The 13,415-nt window shown below is 38.8% G+C and overlaps 1 protein-coding gene across 1 annotated transcript in view; it reads left to right on the plus strand.

Annotated features, from left to right (window-relative positions):
* Nucleotides 1-120: 120 nt before the first annotated feature.
* LOC135363442 (alpha-mannosidase 2-like) overlaps nucleotides 121-13,415 on the plus strand; it is a gene marked incomplete at its 5' end in the record, with an annotated part of 39,390 nt that continues 26,095 nt past the window's right edge. The window contains one exon of the mRNA XM_064583984.1: nucleotides 121-235. Coding sequence (XP_064440054.1) covers nucleotides 121-235 — 115 coding nt within the window. The remainder of the gene's footprint in view (nucleotides 236-13,415) is intronic.

Consider the following 13,415-nt stretch of genomic DNA (forward strand, 5'->3'; position numbering starts at 1 on the left):
TTTCACTTGAGATTGCAAATATCAGGTGGTATGTATTTGCCATTTGGGAAATGATAATAAACATCCCTTGGAAAAGTTAAAAGCTGAATTTTTTTCTTAAAAATGTCATTTCCTCCTCAGCCTTATGTTTACACAACACTGCCCTTTGTCAGAGTGCAACGTGGAAGGTTTTACTCAGACGTGACTTGCTTTTTGGAACATGTTACCCATGGGGTCCGACTGTACAACATCCAAGGTAAGAAAACAAAGCAATAGCTGTGAAACATGTACTCTGGTTCTGGAATTCTTTGTGTGTCATTTTTAATAAACTAGCAATTGGTTTTTTGTGTTTTTTTTGTTGTTGTTGTTATGTTATGTTAATCACCATACATTACATCACTAGTTTTAGATGAAGTGTTCCATGATTCGTTGTTTGTGCATAACACCCAGTGCTCCATGCAGTACGTGCCCTCTTTAATACCCATCACCAGGCTCACTCATCCCCCCACCCCCTCCCCTCTAGAACCCTCAGTTTGTTTCTCAGAGTCCATTGCCTCTCATGGAACAATTGGTTTTTGAACATGGTATTTATGGTGGTCTTTCCTAAACTTGTCATTATACTCACTGTGTGGTTTAAAAATATACTTAGCCTTTTGATAATCAGAAATGGTAAAACATTTAACTCTACATATGTATGTTCTTTCCCTATATATATCTCCTCTTACGTCTCATAATATTTGTCTTGGTCATGAGTTCATTAATTGGAATCTTTATTTCTAAGATCTAAAAACAGTGGGGTTTTTTGTTGTTGTTTTAATTTTACAAAATGGGAATTCTGTCAGTTACGGCTCTCAGTTAGTAGATCATTGACCGTCTCTGACATGCACACACACCCCCCACGTATGGCCTGCCTTAAATATGGAATGTATTACAATAGCAGGTGTTACTGGAATTTAACTTTCTTTTAAGAAAAACGTTCGTTACTAGTTCTTTCTGTTTACAAGTCTTTACCTGGGAGAGTATAAAATCGGGCGATTGTTTATTGCTTTTAGGATGGGACTGATGAGCAGCATCTTTATCAACCAAGTGACAGTAAATAGGCTTTTAATCCTCTTAGGGACTTAACCATGGGCAGTGGTTCTTGTCCTTCCTTAGGATTTGGATGGAGCCGTGGCTCCCAGACACCCTCAGAGTTGCACATTTATGTTGGTTCATGTTGAATTCACTTTTTTTTAGAATGGAGTACTTTTCCAACCACAAATTTAATCCTAGTAACCAGACCACTTAACCATGGTATCAACTCTCTTAGAAAAGGACCTCATAAAAATGCCACTTTAGATTCTTCTTTGCTGTTAGCTAGGCTGAAAAAGTTAGAAAAGGAAATATTGTTTCCTTGAATCTTTATACCAGTAGATAATAAAGCGTTTGAAAACTAATGATAAAATATATGGGCAGGCGCTGTTTGCTTTTTGGGTTTTGTGGGGAAGCAAAGGGTACTGTGTTCAGGGAATGTTCACTTTGCTACCTACAAGAAAGTCTGAAATAATCTTTTATTGAGTTTTATTGAGTTTTCTAAAATCTCTGGTAAGCCAGAAACAATATTTTTGACCATCCTTTTCTACTCTTGCATAAGCCATTGTTCAACATCTCTGAGAGCTCTAAAATTATACCTTCAGCTACGGCCAGAGGTTTCATTTTATGGGTAGAAAGTAGCATCCCCATCACACAGGAGATGTGCTTATCTGCTTTTAGATTTGCTTAAAAAACTGTTGCTTGTAATGGAATGTTTCTTCCTTGAGTACAGCATGGCCCCCACTTTGGCCCAGGCCTGTGTCATCAAGCATGGTTTACTGTTGTTTTTCCTTAGGTCTACTTAGGAGGTAGGCTGTGTGACAGAGTTAATGCTGAAGCAGCTCGCCAGAGAATTCCTACTTCTCAGTCAAGTCCGTTTGCTTAATTGCTTTTCTTTTTGTTTAAATGAGTCTGTCACCATCATTGCAGCCTCAGAGTTTTCGCAGGTTGTCCAGGGGATCTGGAGCTCATCACAGAGGATGGTTTCCGTAAATTAGAGGGCCCTCTTCTGCTGCTGTGACTATAAGCTTAGTTTGCCGTCATAGCCCAGTGGTTGATTTGGAAATTAATAGGCTCTGACTTGCCTGTGTACTCAACCCAACAAACATGCATTTACCAGGCCCTAAAAGCTTTTCTTTTCTCCTCTTTCCTTCTCCCCAGCTAAGCAGTCCAAAATGCCCAATGGCTGACTAGTAGCCCCTTTGCAGAACCAGGAACCACCAAGATTTAACTGCCTCCCAGCCCTCCAAGGTGACAATGCCAGTGGATTGGTCAGTTAAGAAAGAGAAGTTGTTCTCAACTGGACGCTTAGAGTATTAGCATAACAAAAATAATAATAATAAAATAAGAATACAGACCTCGAATTGCCTCTGGATGTCACAATGGGTGGAATAAACAGGGTGAAGCATTTGGATGAGATTTCTGTAGCTTGAAAGCAGAAAGCTTCATTAGTTGGTGAGAAACGACAGATAAATAAGTTAGGTATAACGTGAAGTTAACTTAGAGTGCTTCTCCAGATGCGTTTTACTGTTCTTGGCTTGGATTGAACCTGAAACCAGCGTGTATAACCATTCGAAGTGACATAGCAATCTTTATTTTTGCTCTCTCAAGCCCAGAGTGTTTATATTTTTTGTTTTTTTCCAACATGAAAGCAATCGGTGGGAGATGGAGATACCAGTTCACCTGAAAGGCTTTCATTCAAACTATACATCCTTCTATGTTTGTATCTGAGCCCTTCTCAACAAATCTCCCTCTTGGAAAAAATAAGCCCCGTTGTGGAGAGAGAGCCTCTTCTCAGTCGCCTTCCTGACCTCCCTCCATCTTTCGTTTTCTTTCACATACCGGTGCATGAAGGCTCAGGTTGTCTGGATCCTGGCTCATTGGGGTTTTAATTAAATCACTGGTCGAAACCTAAGGAAGAGATGTGAGGTCTTCAGGGTGTTTGGATGTCGACGAGTTCAAAGTGCCTGAATGGGGTCTGGTTATGCTGCACCAAAGCAGCCATACTGTGAAATACTTGAAAGCTCTTCGGTGTTTTAAACTTCGGCCTCATGTAAACCAGGTATCTGGGCGATTGATCAAAATCCATGGACAGGATGTAGCTTTTCGTCTTAGGTGTAGAGAAAACATCAGCCAACTTCCATGCTTTTGTCGAGTGGCTTGTGTTTAATATTTCTTGAAAGAACGTAAATACCTACTTTCAAATTTAACTTTCTAAATTGTCTTTGGATGTATGCTAATTGTGCCCCCTTTAAATCAACTGACCAGATGCAGTTATTCGGATGAGTATTAATGAATAGAGCCTGTTTGTTGCTAGTACCAAATTTATGAGCCAGAAAAAAATGGGGCTTGAGGGAGAGAAACTATTAATATTTTATGATTAGGTACTATAATGGTATTAGGTTACTAAACCATTAATTATACAAAAGATTTTATTACCTCTCAGCAACAAGGATAAAGAAACAGAAAGAGTTGATATTATGGAATATCTGTCTTTATTGAGAGTCTATATTAAATGTTTCAAATTCAGTTTACTTGAAATATTCTTTTAAAAAAACTAAAGTAATACAAACCTGATAAAGTATTCTTAAATTCCTCAGTCTCTATTTTAGTTACTCTTTGACCGTTTTCTCCCCCAAAGTAACCTTTGGCTCCAATTAAGCTTTGGGAGAGAAAACAAAAGCAAGAACAGAAATCAAACAGCACTTCCCAGATTATAAAAACTGTGTGGTCATCATTGATTTTGCAACAAACTGAGTTGGGAGGCGTAGGTTCAACCAACTTTGTTTTTTTGTTTTTTGTTTTTTTCTTGGTGTTTTATATTTAAGTTTTAGTGTCTATTTGTGTTCTCTCCAGATTCTGAAAATGGTCAGAGGTGCAGTTTAGAGTCCTCTCTTAACATCATTTAAGCTATTAAAAAACACTCTTGTGTTTCTTTTCATTATTGTTCAAACATTACATTCAAAACGTTTCTAGAAATATTAAATTAGAGGAAATCTTGTGCTCACTAGCTTTAAAAGCTCTACAAGATCAGAGGGATTTGAAAGAGTTCTAATGCAACACAATGTATCGCCTTCTATCAGGTTAAATAAGAAATCCATTTTGAGGCACCCATAATTTAATGAAATGCCCTTTTGGAACTATTTTTTTTTAATTTTTCAAAGATTATATTTAGTTTGTAGAAAATAACATTTTTCTGGAGGAAAAGATGGGAGAAATGAGGATTAATTTTTCTTGCACTATAATCATCTTTCATTAAATTGAAGCTTTTTGTGTCACTAAGGCTACTTTAGCTTTTTTTTTGTTAATCTTGATTTGGAAGATAGAATGTGATACAGGCAGAAGCCCCTGTATCCCCTTACGTTATATTTGTTTCATCACAACAAGTGCATACCTTGCAGTGACATCATGATCAGTAAGTGACATTTGCTAGCTGTGGCTTCATTTGTCTTTGGAGTTGTAATTATTAGACTTTGGTGCCCTAGTTTTTTGACATCAACAGCTACTTTGAAGAATGAGGTTGCTATGGGTTACCAGTGTGTCCTGTACATTTTCACTAGCACAAGGTTCAGGTTCCAGATCGGTTAAAATATATACCTTCAAGCTTCCCCCCGCCTCTCCGCCCCAGGACTACGTTCTCCTAGGCGGGTGTTTGTGAATGAATGAGTATGTGTGTAAACCATGTTTCAACCCTTAAGAGAAATATCTAAATGCAATACTTTTGCCTATTTTCCACCAACATACTATGAAAGTACTATATGTAATGGATCTTGCTAAAAGAAAGCAAGTAGCCTGGAGGTAAAATGTAATGAACTGCCATCAAAAAGTATGGAAGAAAAGACTTTCCTTTGGCTGCAATGACTGAGTAATTTCCTTGCATGGGCACATTTAGCATTCAAAAAGAGGTCGCTTAGTTTTTCTCTGTTTTGAATATGTAATGTGATTGGATTCATAACATGACCCTTGACTTTTAGAAAGTCAAAATGAACTCCATCTAGTTAAACACATAAGAGAATCACACTGGGAATTAGAGGTCTGAATCCTCAGTTGTGCCTTAAAGCCAACCAGTGACCTTGAGTTTGTCCTTAGATTTCTTACGGACTCAGTTTCTTAAACTGTAGAAAGACTAGATAGATGGCCAATTAGGTATAACCATTAAAGAGTCTTCACAAAACTTAGTATTACATAAAGTCTCTGTTGTGCTTAACTCCTTGCTCCTAAATTCATCTTCTAAGGATGGTTGAATCTGGGCCTTCCATCCCTGGAGTCCTCCTCCTTGTAAACAAGGTCTCAGAGCTTCACTGAAGTTGTTTTTATTTCCATGAAAAGATTCATGAGGATATTAAAATGGTTTGCAATCAATCTCTCATTTTTTTCCCAGGACTGCGTTCCATATTTAGTTTAAGAGTAAAAAGCATTAAGTAAGTTATGGCTAGGCAGACTTAGGTAATTCAGACATTTTGGGAATACCATAATATGCAATTGACTGCTAAGGATTTTTCTTTCCTGCTAATTGGAACTTTTAAAAATTGAAATAAGTAGCTATGTGTTGAATCTGATTATTCCCTACAGGCATGAAAGAGGAGGTTATTTTAAGGGACTATAAGCACATTCTGGCTACACAAATTGAGAACTCAGAGGTTATCTTGGGGGCTCGTTGACAGCAGCTGCTGTGTTGAAAGCATAGCTTCTTAGCAGGGAAGCATCCTCCCCCACAAATAAGTGTTGTACTAAACTCAGATGAAGGGCAGGGGGATGGGAAATATAGGGGGAGTATGGTGGTTAAGAGCTCAGACTCCAGAGTCCACGTACCTGCATGTCATCCCCAGCTCCTATCCCAGCTCTGCCGCTTACTAGCTAGCTGCTTGACCTTGCGCAAGTTATTACCTCTCTGTCCTTGGTTTTGTCATACTGAAAAAGGTGACAATAATAGAATCCACCTCACAGAAGTGTTGGAAGATTAACTGAGTTAATATACATAAAGCCTGGCACATATTAAGTGTTGTGTCTCCTTAAGAGGTTGTGTAGGCTTTGGGCACCTGGGTGGCTCCGTCGGTTAGGCGTCTGACTCTTGATCTCAGCTCAGGTCTTGATCTTAGGGGTTGTGAGTTCAAGCCCCACATTGGGCTCCGTGCTGGGTGTGGAGTCTACTTAAAAAAAAAAAAAAAAGAGGATGTGGGCCAGATGAATTAGACATAAGTGTTACAAAAGACAGTAGCCATTGAGGGTTGGGGGTATTGGGGAAGATTTGATAAAGGAAGTGAGCTGTTGAGATGCTATGTCTTAGAGAAATGTCATTTATATAGGCAGAAAGGAGGGAAAGAACATTACAAAGCGTGAAGTGGGGTTTTTTTTAATCAGACTCCTTTGTTCCTATTAGAATTTGAAAAACTATTACATATATTTAAGTTGGCATCTAGTTTTTATACATTTAAAGAATTGCAGATGTTTTTTTCTGGAATATAATAAATATTGACATTTTAAAATAAGCATATCCAGTGAGTAGCAATTTGATTTCCAAATCATGCATTTTTAAAAAGGCCTGAATAAGATCTTTAACAGTCAAATTTCACATCCTTATTTTCTCCTTGAACTCGTATTTCCATTCTACTTCCACAGAATTTTATCTTAATGTAATATTTTTATGCTTGAGAGTCTTGTTATTCATCAACCTTTCATTACTCTTATGAAATACATATGTATGTGTATATTAAGTTTAAAAATTCTATCATCCTAAAAGTAAGTATTAAATTTTTTCTGGATTGAGTTATAAAGATTATTAGTAGTATACAGTTGATCAAAACAGTCCCTGTATAGGGGCACCTGGGTGGCTCAGTCGTTAAGCGTCTGCCTCCTGTATATTGCCATTTTGGTCATTTATTTCATGAACTTATAGGAAACTTTTTGCTCAGTGGATGAATCGTTTCTACCCTTTGTATCCCCATATGTTCATGTATCCATTGGTGAATGTTACTTATTGCTAGAATGAGATAGTTTTCAGCATCGATTTTCTTCTTAATTTTTGTTTTTATAAAGGTAAGGCCAAAAAATGATGTTACCATAAATAGGTGGGAATGGAAGGAGTTCTATTATAAGAATGTCATTCAGTCCCTTGAACTCCTTATGAGTTATGGTCCATAAATCACAGAATTGTCTATTGTCAAACTTGAGTTTCAATCAATTATTTTTAATGATCTACTGCCTGACAAATTGATTAGATACACCTTCAGTTTTGTTGAAGGCAAACAATAGAAAATCACATGCTTTGGAAAATATTTGTTACCCAGCCTTTAAAGTTCAACCAAACACCAGTATTGCAAATTGTCTCTGTTCAGCGTCCACTGGAGTTAGGATGAATGAGTGGTATGCTACTGATTCTTTTTTGTTATTTCAAGAGAAGGAACGGTAAAAGTGTGATTTAAAAAAAAAAAGAAAAAAACAAGGAAGAACTGCTTGCCTCCATAGCAAGATCAACTTGAGAAGTAAGAGTACACAGAATCCAGGCTTCCTGCATTAAGCTACCTTGGAAAGGAGCATGTTTGGGAGAGCGGGAAGTAGGCAAGTTCAGAGTGACTGTCAGTGTGGAGAGTATGCGAACAGACCATTATGAGTATTCTAGCATTCTTCCCTCGCTTGTCCTGGACCAGCCCCAGCTTGGATCGTTGGGAAGGGAACAGGAAAGCTCTACAGTGTTGTGAGCTGTTTTATTCACTCCCCATGGAAGTGCTTTCGTTAGATCTTGTCTGTTTTGGATTTAAAAAAATGTTACTGATGTAGATGTTGTATTCCCTCCAAGAGAGAGCTTCCAAAAAACCTATTGTTTCTTTTTTTTTTTTAAAGATTCTATTCATTTATTCATGAGAGATAGAGAGAGAGAGGCAGAGGCAGAGGGAGAAGCAGGCTCCCAAGGAGCAGGGAGCCTGATGCGGGACTCGATCCCAGGACCCTGGGATCATGACCTGAGCCGAAGGCAGACGCTTAACGACTGAGCCACCCAGGCGTCCCAAACCTATTGTTTCTTAAAATCAATGCTTAATAGGACAAAAAAAAAAAAAAAAAAAAGACAGCTTTCAGTGTTATTGTGTGTTTTTTTTCTATTACTAGGTCTTCAAGTATATTGTAGTTAATTGGTGTCATCTTTAACCAAAAATTGCAATCCATGGAATCAAAATGCTCTACTTTTCCTATTATGCATTTACTTTTGTGTCATTTTAAGAATTACTGAAATGAAAAACCTAAAATATGTAGACTAGTGCCTTGCTCATGATAAGTTGATCAATAAGTCGTAGTAGTTATTTATCAAGTGCTTTAGAAATGAAACGAAGTGGTGCATCATCATTTTCTTAAATTCAAGACTTGGAATGAAATTTACTCAAATTTATATTCATGAAAGCAGATGTTAAAATTTTCACTTGTGGAGAAATAGTCAATATGAACATTTACAGACCTGGAAATCAGCAAGTACCTCAGAGGATAAATTAGATCTTACAATGGATAGGCAAGTTGAATAAGTCAACATGGACAAAAAGGTCATCTAGTTATGGGAGTTATTACCATTTTTATTCTTGGTACTTTCAGATATGAGTACAGTTTTTAAAAATGATAATATTTGCTTTTTTAGAAACATCATCTCCATATTGTCCTACTAAATTTATCATTGTTGCGAGAATTGTCGTTTATGTGTTGAGTGAAGCAGTGTGTATTAGTTAATAACCCTAAGCGTCAACTCCTGGTTAAGTTGGGTAAGTTCGGGGGCACCTGGGTGGCTCAGTTGTTAAGCGTCTGCCTTCGGCTCAGGTCATGGTCCCGGGGTCCTGGGATCGAGCCCCGTATCGTGCTCCCTGCTCAGCGGGAAGCCTGCTTCTCCCTCTCCCACTCTGCCTGCTTGTGTTCCTTCTCTTGCTGTGTCTTTCTCTGTCAAATAAATAAAATCTAAAAAAAATAGAATAAAAAAGATAATAATTTTTATGTATACAAATAATATATATGTATACTCTTTTGACAAAAGTGTCACACATTATAGTATATGTATATAATGTAAAATCCCTCTAGAATCTGTGCGTGGTCCCTATCCACTACTCAAGAGAGGTAATCAGATACCTGTGTGCACCCTCGGATCACTTGCATTCTCTCTCTCTATCTCCTCTCTCTCTCTCACACACACCTCTCTTGCATGCATATCTGCAGAAAGGTATAGTATTGTGTTTGGTTTTAGCAAAAAGTTCATCACACTGTGCAAATGCTCCATTCACCTCTTGCATCAGATATCTTTCTTTGCCGGGGCAGAGAGCTACCTCATTCATTTGCTACAGAGCAGTCCAAAACGTGGATGTACTGGTTTTATTATTCATTTGTCTGTTGGTGGGCATCTAGCCTGTTTCCCCATGTTTCTACCCTTGGCACCAGTGCACAGTGAACATGCTTGTGCTTGTGATTAGTGTTCATCTTAGGTAAATACGTGAGATCACAGTGTCTTTAATTAGTATATATTACTTTATTGGCTTCTAAAGTGACCGTGACATTTTTAAAGAAAAGATTTCGGATTGTTTTGAAGAAGTTTTGTATTCTGGCAAGCCTGTCCCATAATTATTTTTTATTATTTTTATTTTATTTTACTGATAATGTATTTGTCTCCTTTAGGTAGCACTTGCAGCATATCATCCCAGATCAGTACCCTCTCCCTTTCTTAAAAAATAACCTGGAGGTCTCCTTTCTACTTAGAGTCACTGCAAAGCTTCTCCAATCCATGGTCCCAAAGTAACTTTAACATTCTCTAGTGGTCAATTTGCCAGTGAGACATGATGGCCGAGAGGCTTAGTGCTGGTTCTGTCAGCCTTGTGATCTGGGGCAAGGTATGTTCTCCTAGGCTTAGGGTCAGGATTGAATGAGTTACTGTATGTAAAGCATATGGCGGGGCATATGGTACATAGCGGGGACTCAGTAATTGTTGGCTGATTCTTCCATGTAGCTGCTGCCCGTTACTCAGCAAACACTATCTGCCTATTATGTGCTGGGAGCATAAAGATAAATAAGACATGGTCCCAGTGCTTGAGGAGCTTACATTCTAACATGCATGTGTTTGCTCAAAATCTAAGTACTTATTCCCTTCTTTCTATTTAAACTCTGTCCATGGCCTAGTTTGCTTTCCTCCCATGTCAGCTGACTTCTGCATCATGAAGGACAGCCTCTCACATCTTAACTCATTCTCTTTAATGGTGATTCAGCACCTACTACATCCCCAAATTATTGTTAAAAACTGGAATGCAGAGATGGTGTGTAAGACAATCTGTAAGGAGCTAACAGGCTCCAGGGAGGAGAAAAAAACAAAAAAAACAAAACTTCAGAGTTCTGCAAGACTCTTTCCGCTTCTCTATGATGGCTTTCCACCTGTGGACTTGCTCTGTTTTTACCTTGCATTGCCTCTGTTAAAGATAAATAATCTCCATTCTCTCTTTCTGGGGACAGAGGGTGAGGTGTTAGCAGCAAGGGAGTTCTTAATTCTCTGTCTTTATCAATGACATAACTCTTTGGACTACGCTTGTTAGGTAGGAGCTGTTTTCTTTCCCAGGACTGAAGAAAAACCAGAGGGGCTTAGAAATTCCTGGCCATCCATGCCCAGGTGGAACCAATTTGGTAAAAGAACCTTTTGCTGCAAAGATTCTGCAGGTCACTGAGACCGATCGGTTCATACCCATGCTTCCCAGGGAGTTCTCCCCTCAATCCCATGAGCTTCTTTGGGAATGGCACACTTTAGGGAATTCTTGACCTAGAGTAGGAAAAGGTAGCAGTCCTTTATCCCCCTCACATAGATTCTTCTTTAAAAAGTAATAAATTACCTTTGATGACTCAGGGATACCTCCTTGCTTTGATTACCATTACAAGATTTATTTGGTTTGTTCATAATAAGTGTATTAGGTTTGATCTTACTTTAAAAGCCTGTCCTGGCACAGATGTCTTGCTGAACTGTGAATGGACATCGAGGCTCCTTTTAAAGGAGACTTAAGCATTTGTTGCCACAACCGGATCTGAGCATAATACTGAGCTCAAGAAAGATCATTTTCTCAACAGAAATAATTTATTATTGCCAGAGGTAATGTGAAATTATTTATTTTTTCTTGAAGCATGTTTTTTGTAAATGTTTTCCAGAGATACGTGACTTGAAATTAATGACACTCTCCTTTGTAAAGACTTTATTTCATTTCATGTACTCTATTGACCCCCTGGGAGAATATCCAGTCTAGAGAGGAGAAAACGGACGTGGTGCCAAACAGCCACGAATGCCTCCAGTAGATGAGGTGTTCGCCTGAATGCTTCATGGGGGACTTCATCCCTATGCTGTATTTTGTGTTTTTTGGCATCTTTGGTTCATTTGTGGAAGCTTGTCTGTTAGAATTCCATATACATTTCATTGGCTTTGAAAGATATTGGGGTTGACATAAACCTACTGAAAGGAAAGTTTGCATCGAAAGTAATACATTTCCTAGTCAAAGAAAACACCGTTGTTCTGGCATCAGTGGATGTGATTTTTGTTTTCTTTTAACTTCCCAGTAGTAGTGAAGCTATTTGGGTCAGTTATCTGGTAATTGTCAGAAGGAAAGTTATATGTATATTTTACTGGTTAGTGGTTCAGACTGGCCATAAAGTGGGAGGGAAAAGAAAAGGACCTTCTTCCCCCACACATGAGGTCATACTGCTCATCACAGCTTTATGAACATAGTAAGAAACTGAAGTCATCTCTGACTGAGGTTGTCGAGTTGGAGGCGTAACATCTCCCAGAAAAGAACTTCTGTGAGAATTCTGAAAAATCTGTTGATGGAGGCTTCTGCCCATTTAGTATTGTCAGCATATTACTATTGATGTCTTACAATTTCCGGTGTACTTCTCACATAAACCTATAGTGCCTCAGCTAGCTGCATTTTCATTATTTTCCACCAGTCCCACCGATTCAAACTTCCTTCCTTTAACTATTTGCTTTCATCTTCTCTAAGCACTGGGGATTCTTCTTGGCTTCCAGAAAAAGTCCTCCTTACTCCCTTCTCCCACTCCCCATTTCTCTTTACATAGCCTTCTTTGTCTAAAGAGTGTCCTGGTGATCAGCACGCTGTGACAGAGTGTGTGTGAGGCCTGGTGGGTAACGACTGACAACTGCAGGTACGTGTCCAGGGCTCTTAGAACCTTAAAAACCTTCTGCCGTATGAAATAGGATAGGGCCAGTCTTTCTTCTTTTGATTGCTTGCTTTCCTGATTGCTCTTTTGTAGGAGATCCAGTATCTCTTCTACATACTCAGTCTGTATTAGGAGTGTTGGATTTCTCCATAACTCCCCTCTCCGTCTCGGAAATAGACCCAAGGCTTCACTCAGGACCAGAAGATATAGTTAGGGTGGCATGACAGATAGAAATTAGTGAAAAGTTTAGGCTTATCCAAAAAAATAAATGTTTGATACATCTGGGACTTCTTCAAGCTGTCCTCTGCTTTATATAGCAAAGGACAAAATGAATCACTCCATAACAAGGGGTCCTAAGAGATACCAAACTCAATTAAAATTGATTTAACTTGGGGCACCTGGGTGGCTCAGTCGGTTAAGCGGCTGCCTTCCGCTCAGGTCATGATCCCAGGGTCCTGGGATCGAGCCCCGCATCGGACTCCCTGCTCGGCGGGAAGCCTGCTTCTCCCTCTCCCACTCCCCCTGCTTGTGTTCCCTCTCTCGCTGTCTCTCTCTGTCAAATAAATAAATAAAATCTTAAAAAAAAATTGATTTAACTTCTGGGGAGCTGTCCAGATTATACTCCACAAATACTAATATGATAATATCCATTTTAGCCATAAAGCATCTCATTGGATCTCGTGTCTCTTTTCCTAGATTATAGATCATGGGCAGTAATAGACTGTCTCTCGAACCAACAGAGTGTAGACCTCACTGCTTCAGATTTCCAGCACGGAAGGCGAGCCGTGAAGAAGTAGGCTCACATGGCTCTGTTGGAGAATGGCCGTACACGTGACAGGCGGCCTGGCCTGGAGTGGGGCTAACCTTTTCTCATTTAAAATTCTCTTTTCCCTCCAGAACTCATTGGAGAATCATTTGCATGTTATATTTCATCTGCGTTTATCTCATCCCAAGCTCTTCATCCTTCTGTTGAGTTACATGTTCTCCGGAGTAAATGTTTTCTACTGTCTGACAGTGTAAAAAAAAAAAAAAAGAAAGAAAGAAAAGAAAGAAAAAGGTGAACGGTGGCACAGTTAGCATGAAAAATGGTGAAGATAGGAATAGAAAACGGGAAAATGTATGTCACTCTGGAAGTTCTGTACAGTATAAGAAAAGTGGAGCAATCAATTTCTATTAACATATATATTCTTTTAAATTTA

This window comes from Mirounga angustirostris, unplaced genomic scaffold, assembly GCF_029215605.1.
Source record: "Mirounga angustirostris isolate CCGP_5_RB_7025 unplaced genomic scaffold, mMirAng1.0.hap1 SCAF_261, whole genome shotgun sequence".
Lineage (NCBI taxonomy): Eukaryota > Metazoa > Chordata > Mammalia > Carnivora > Phocidae > Mirounga > Mirounga angustirostris.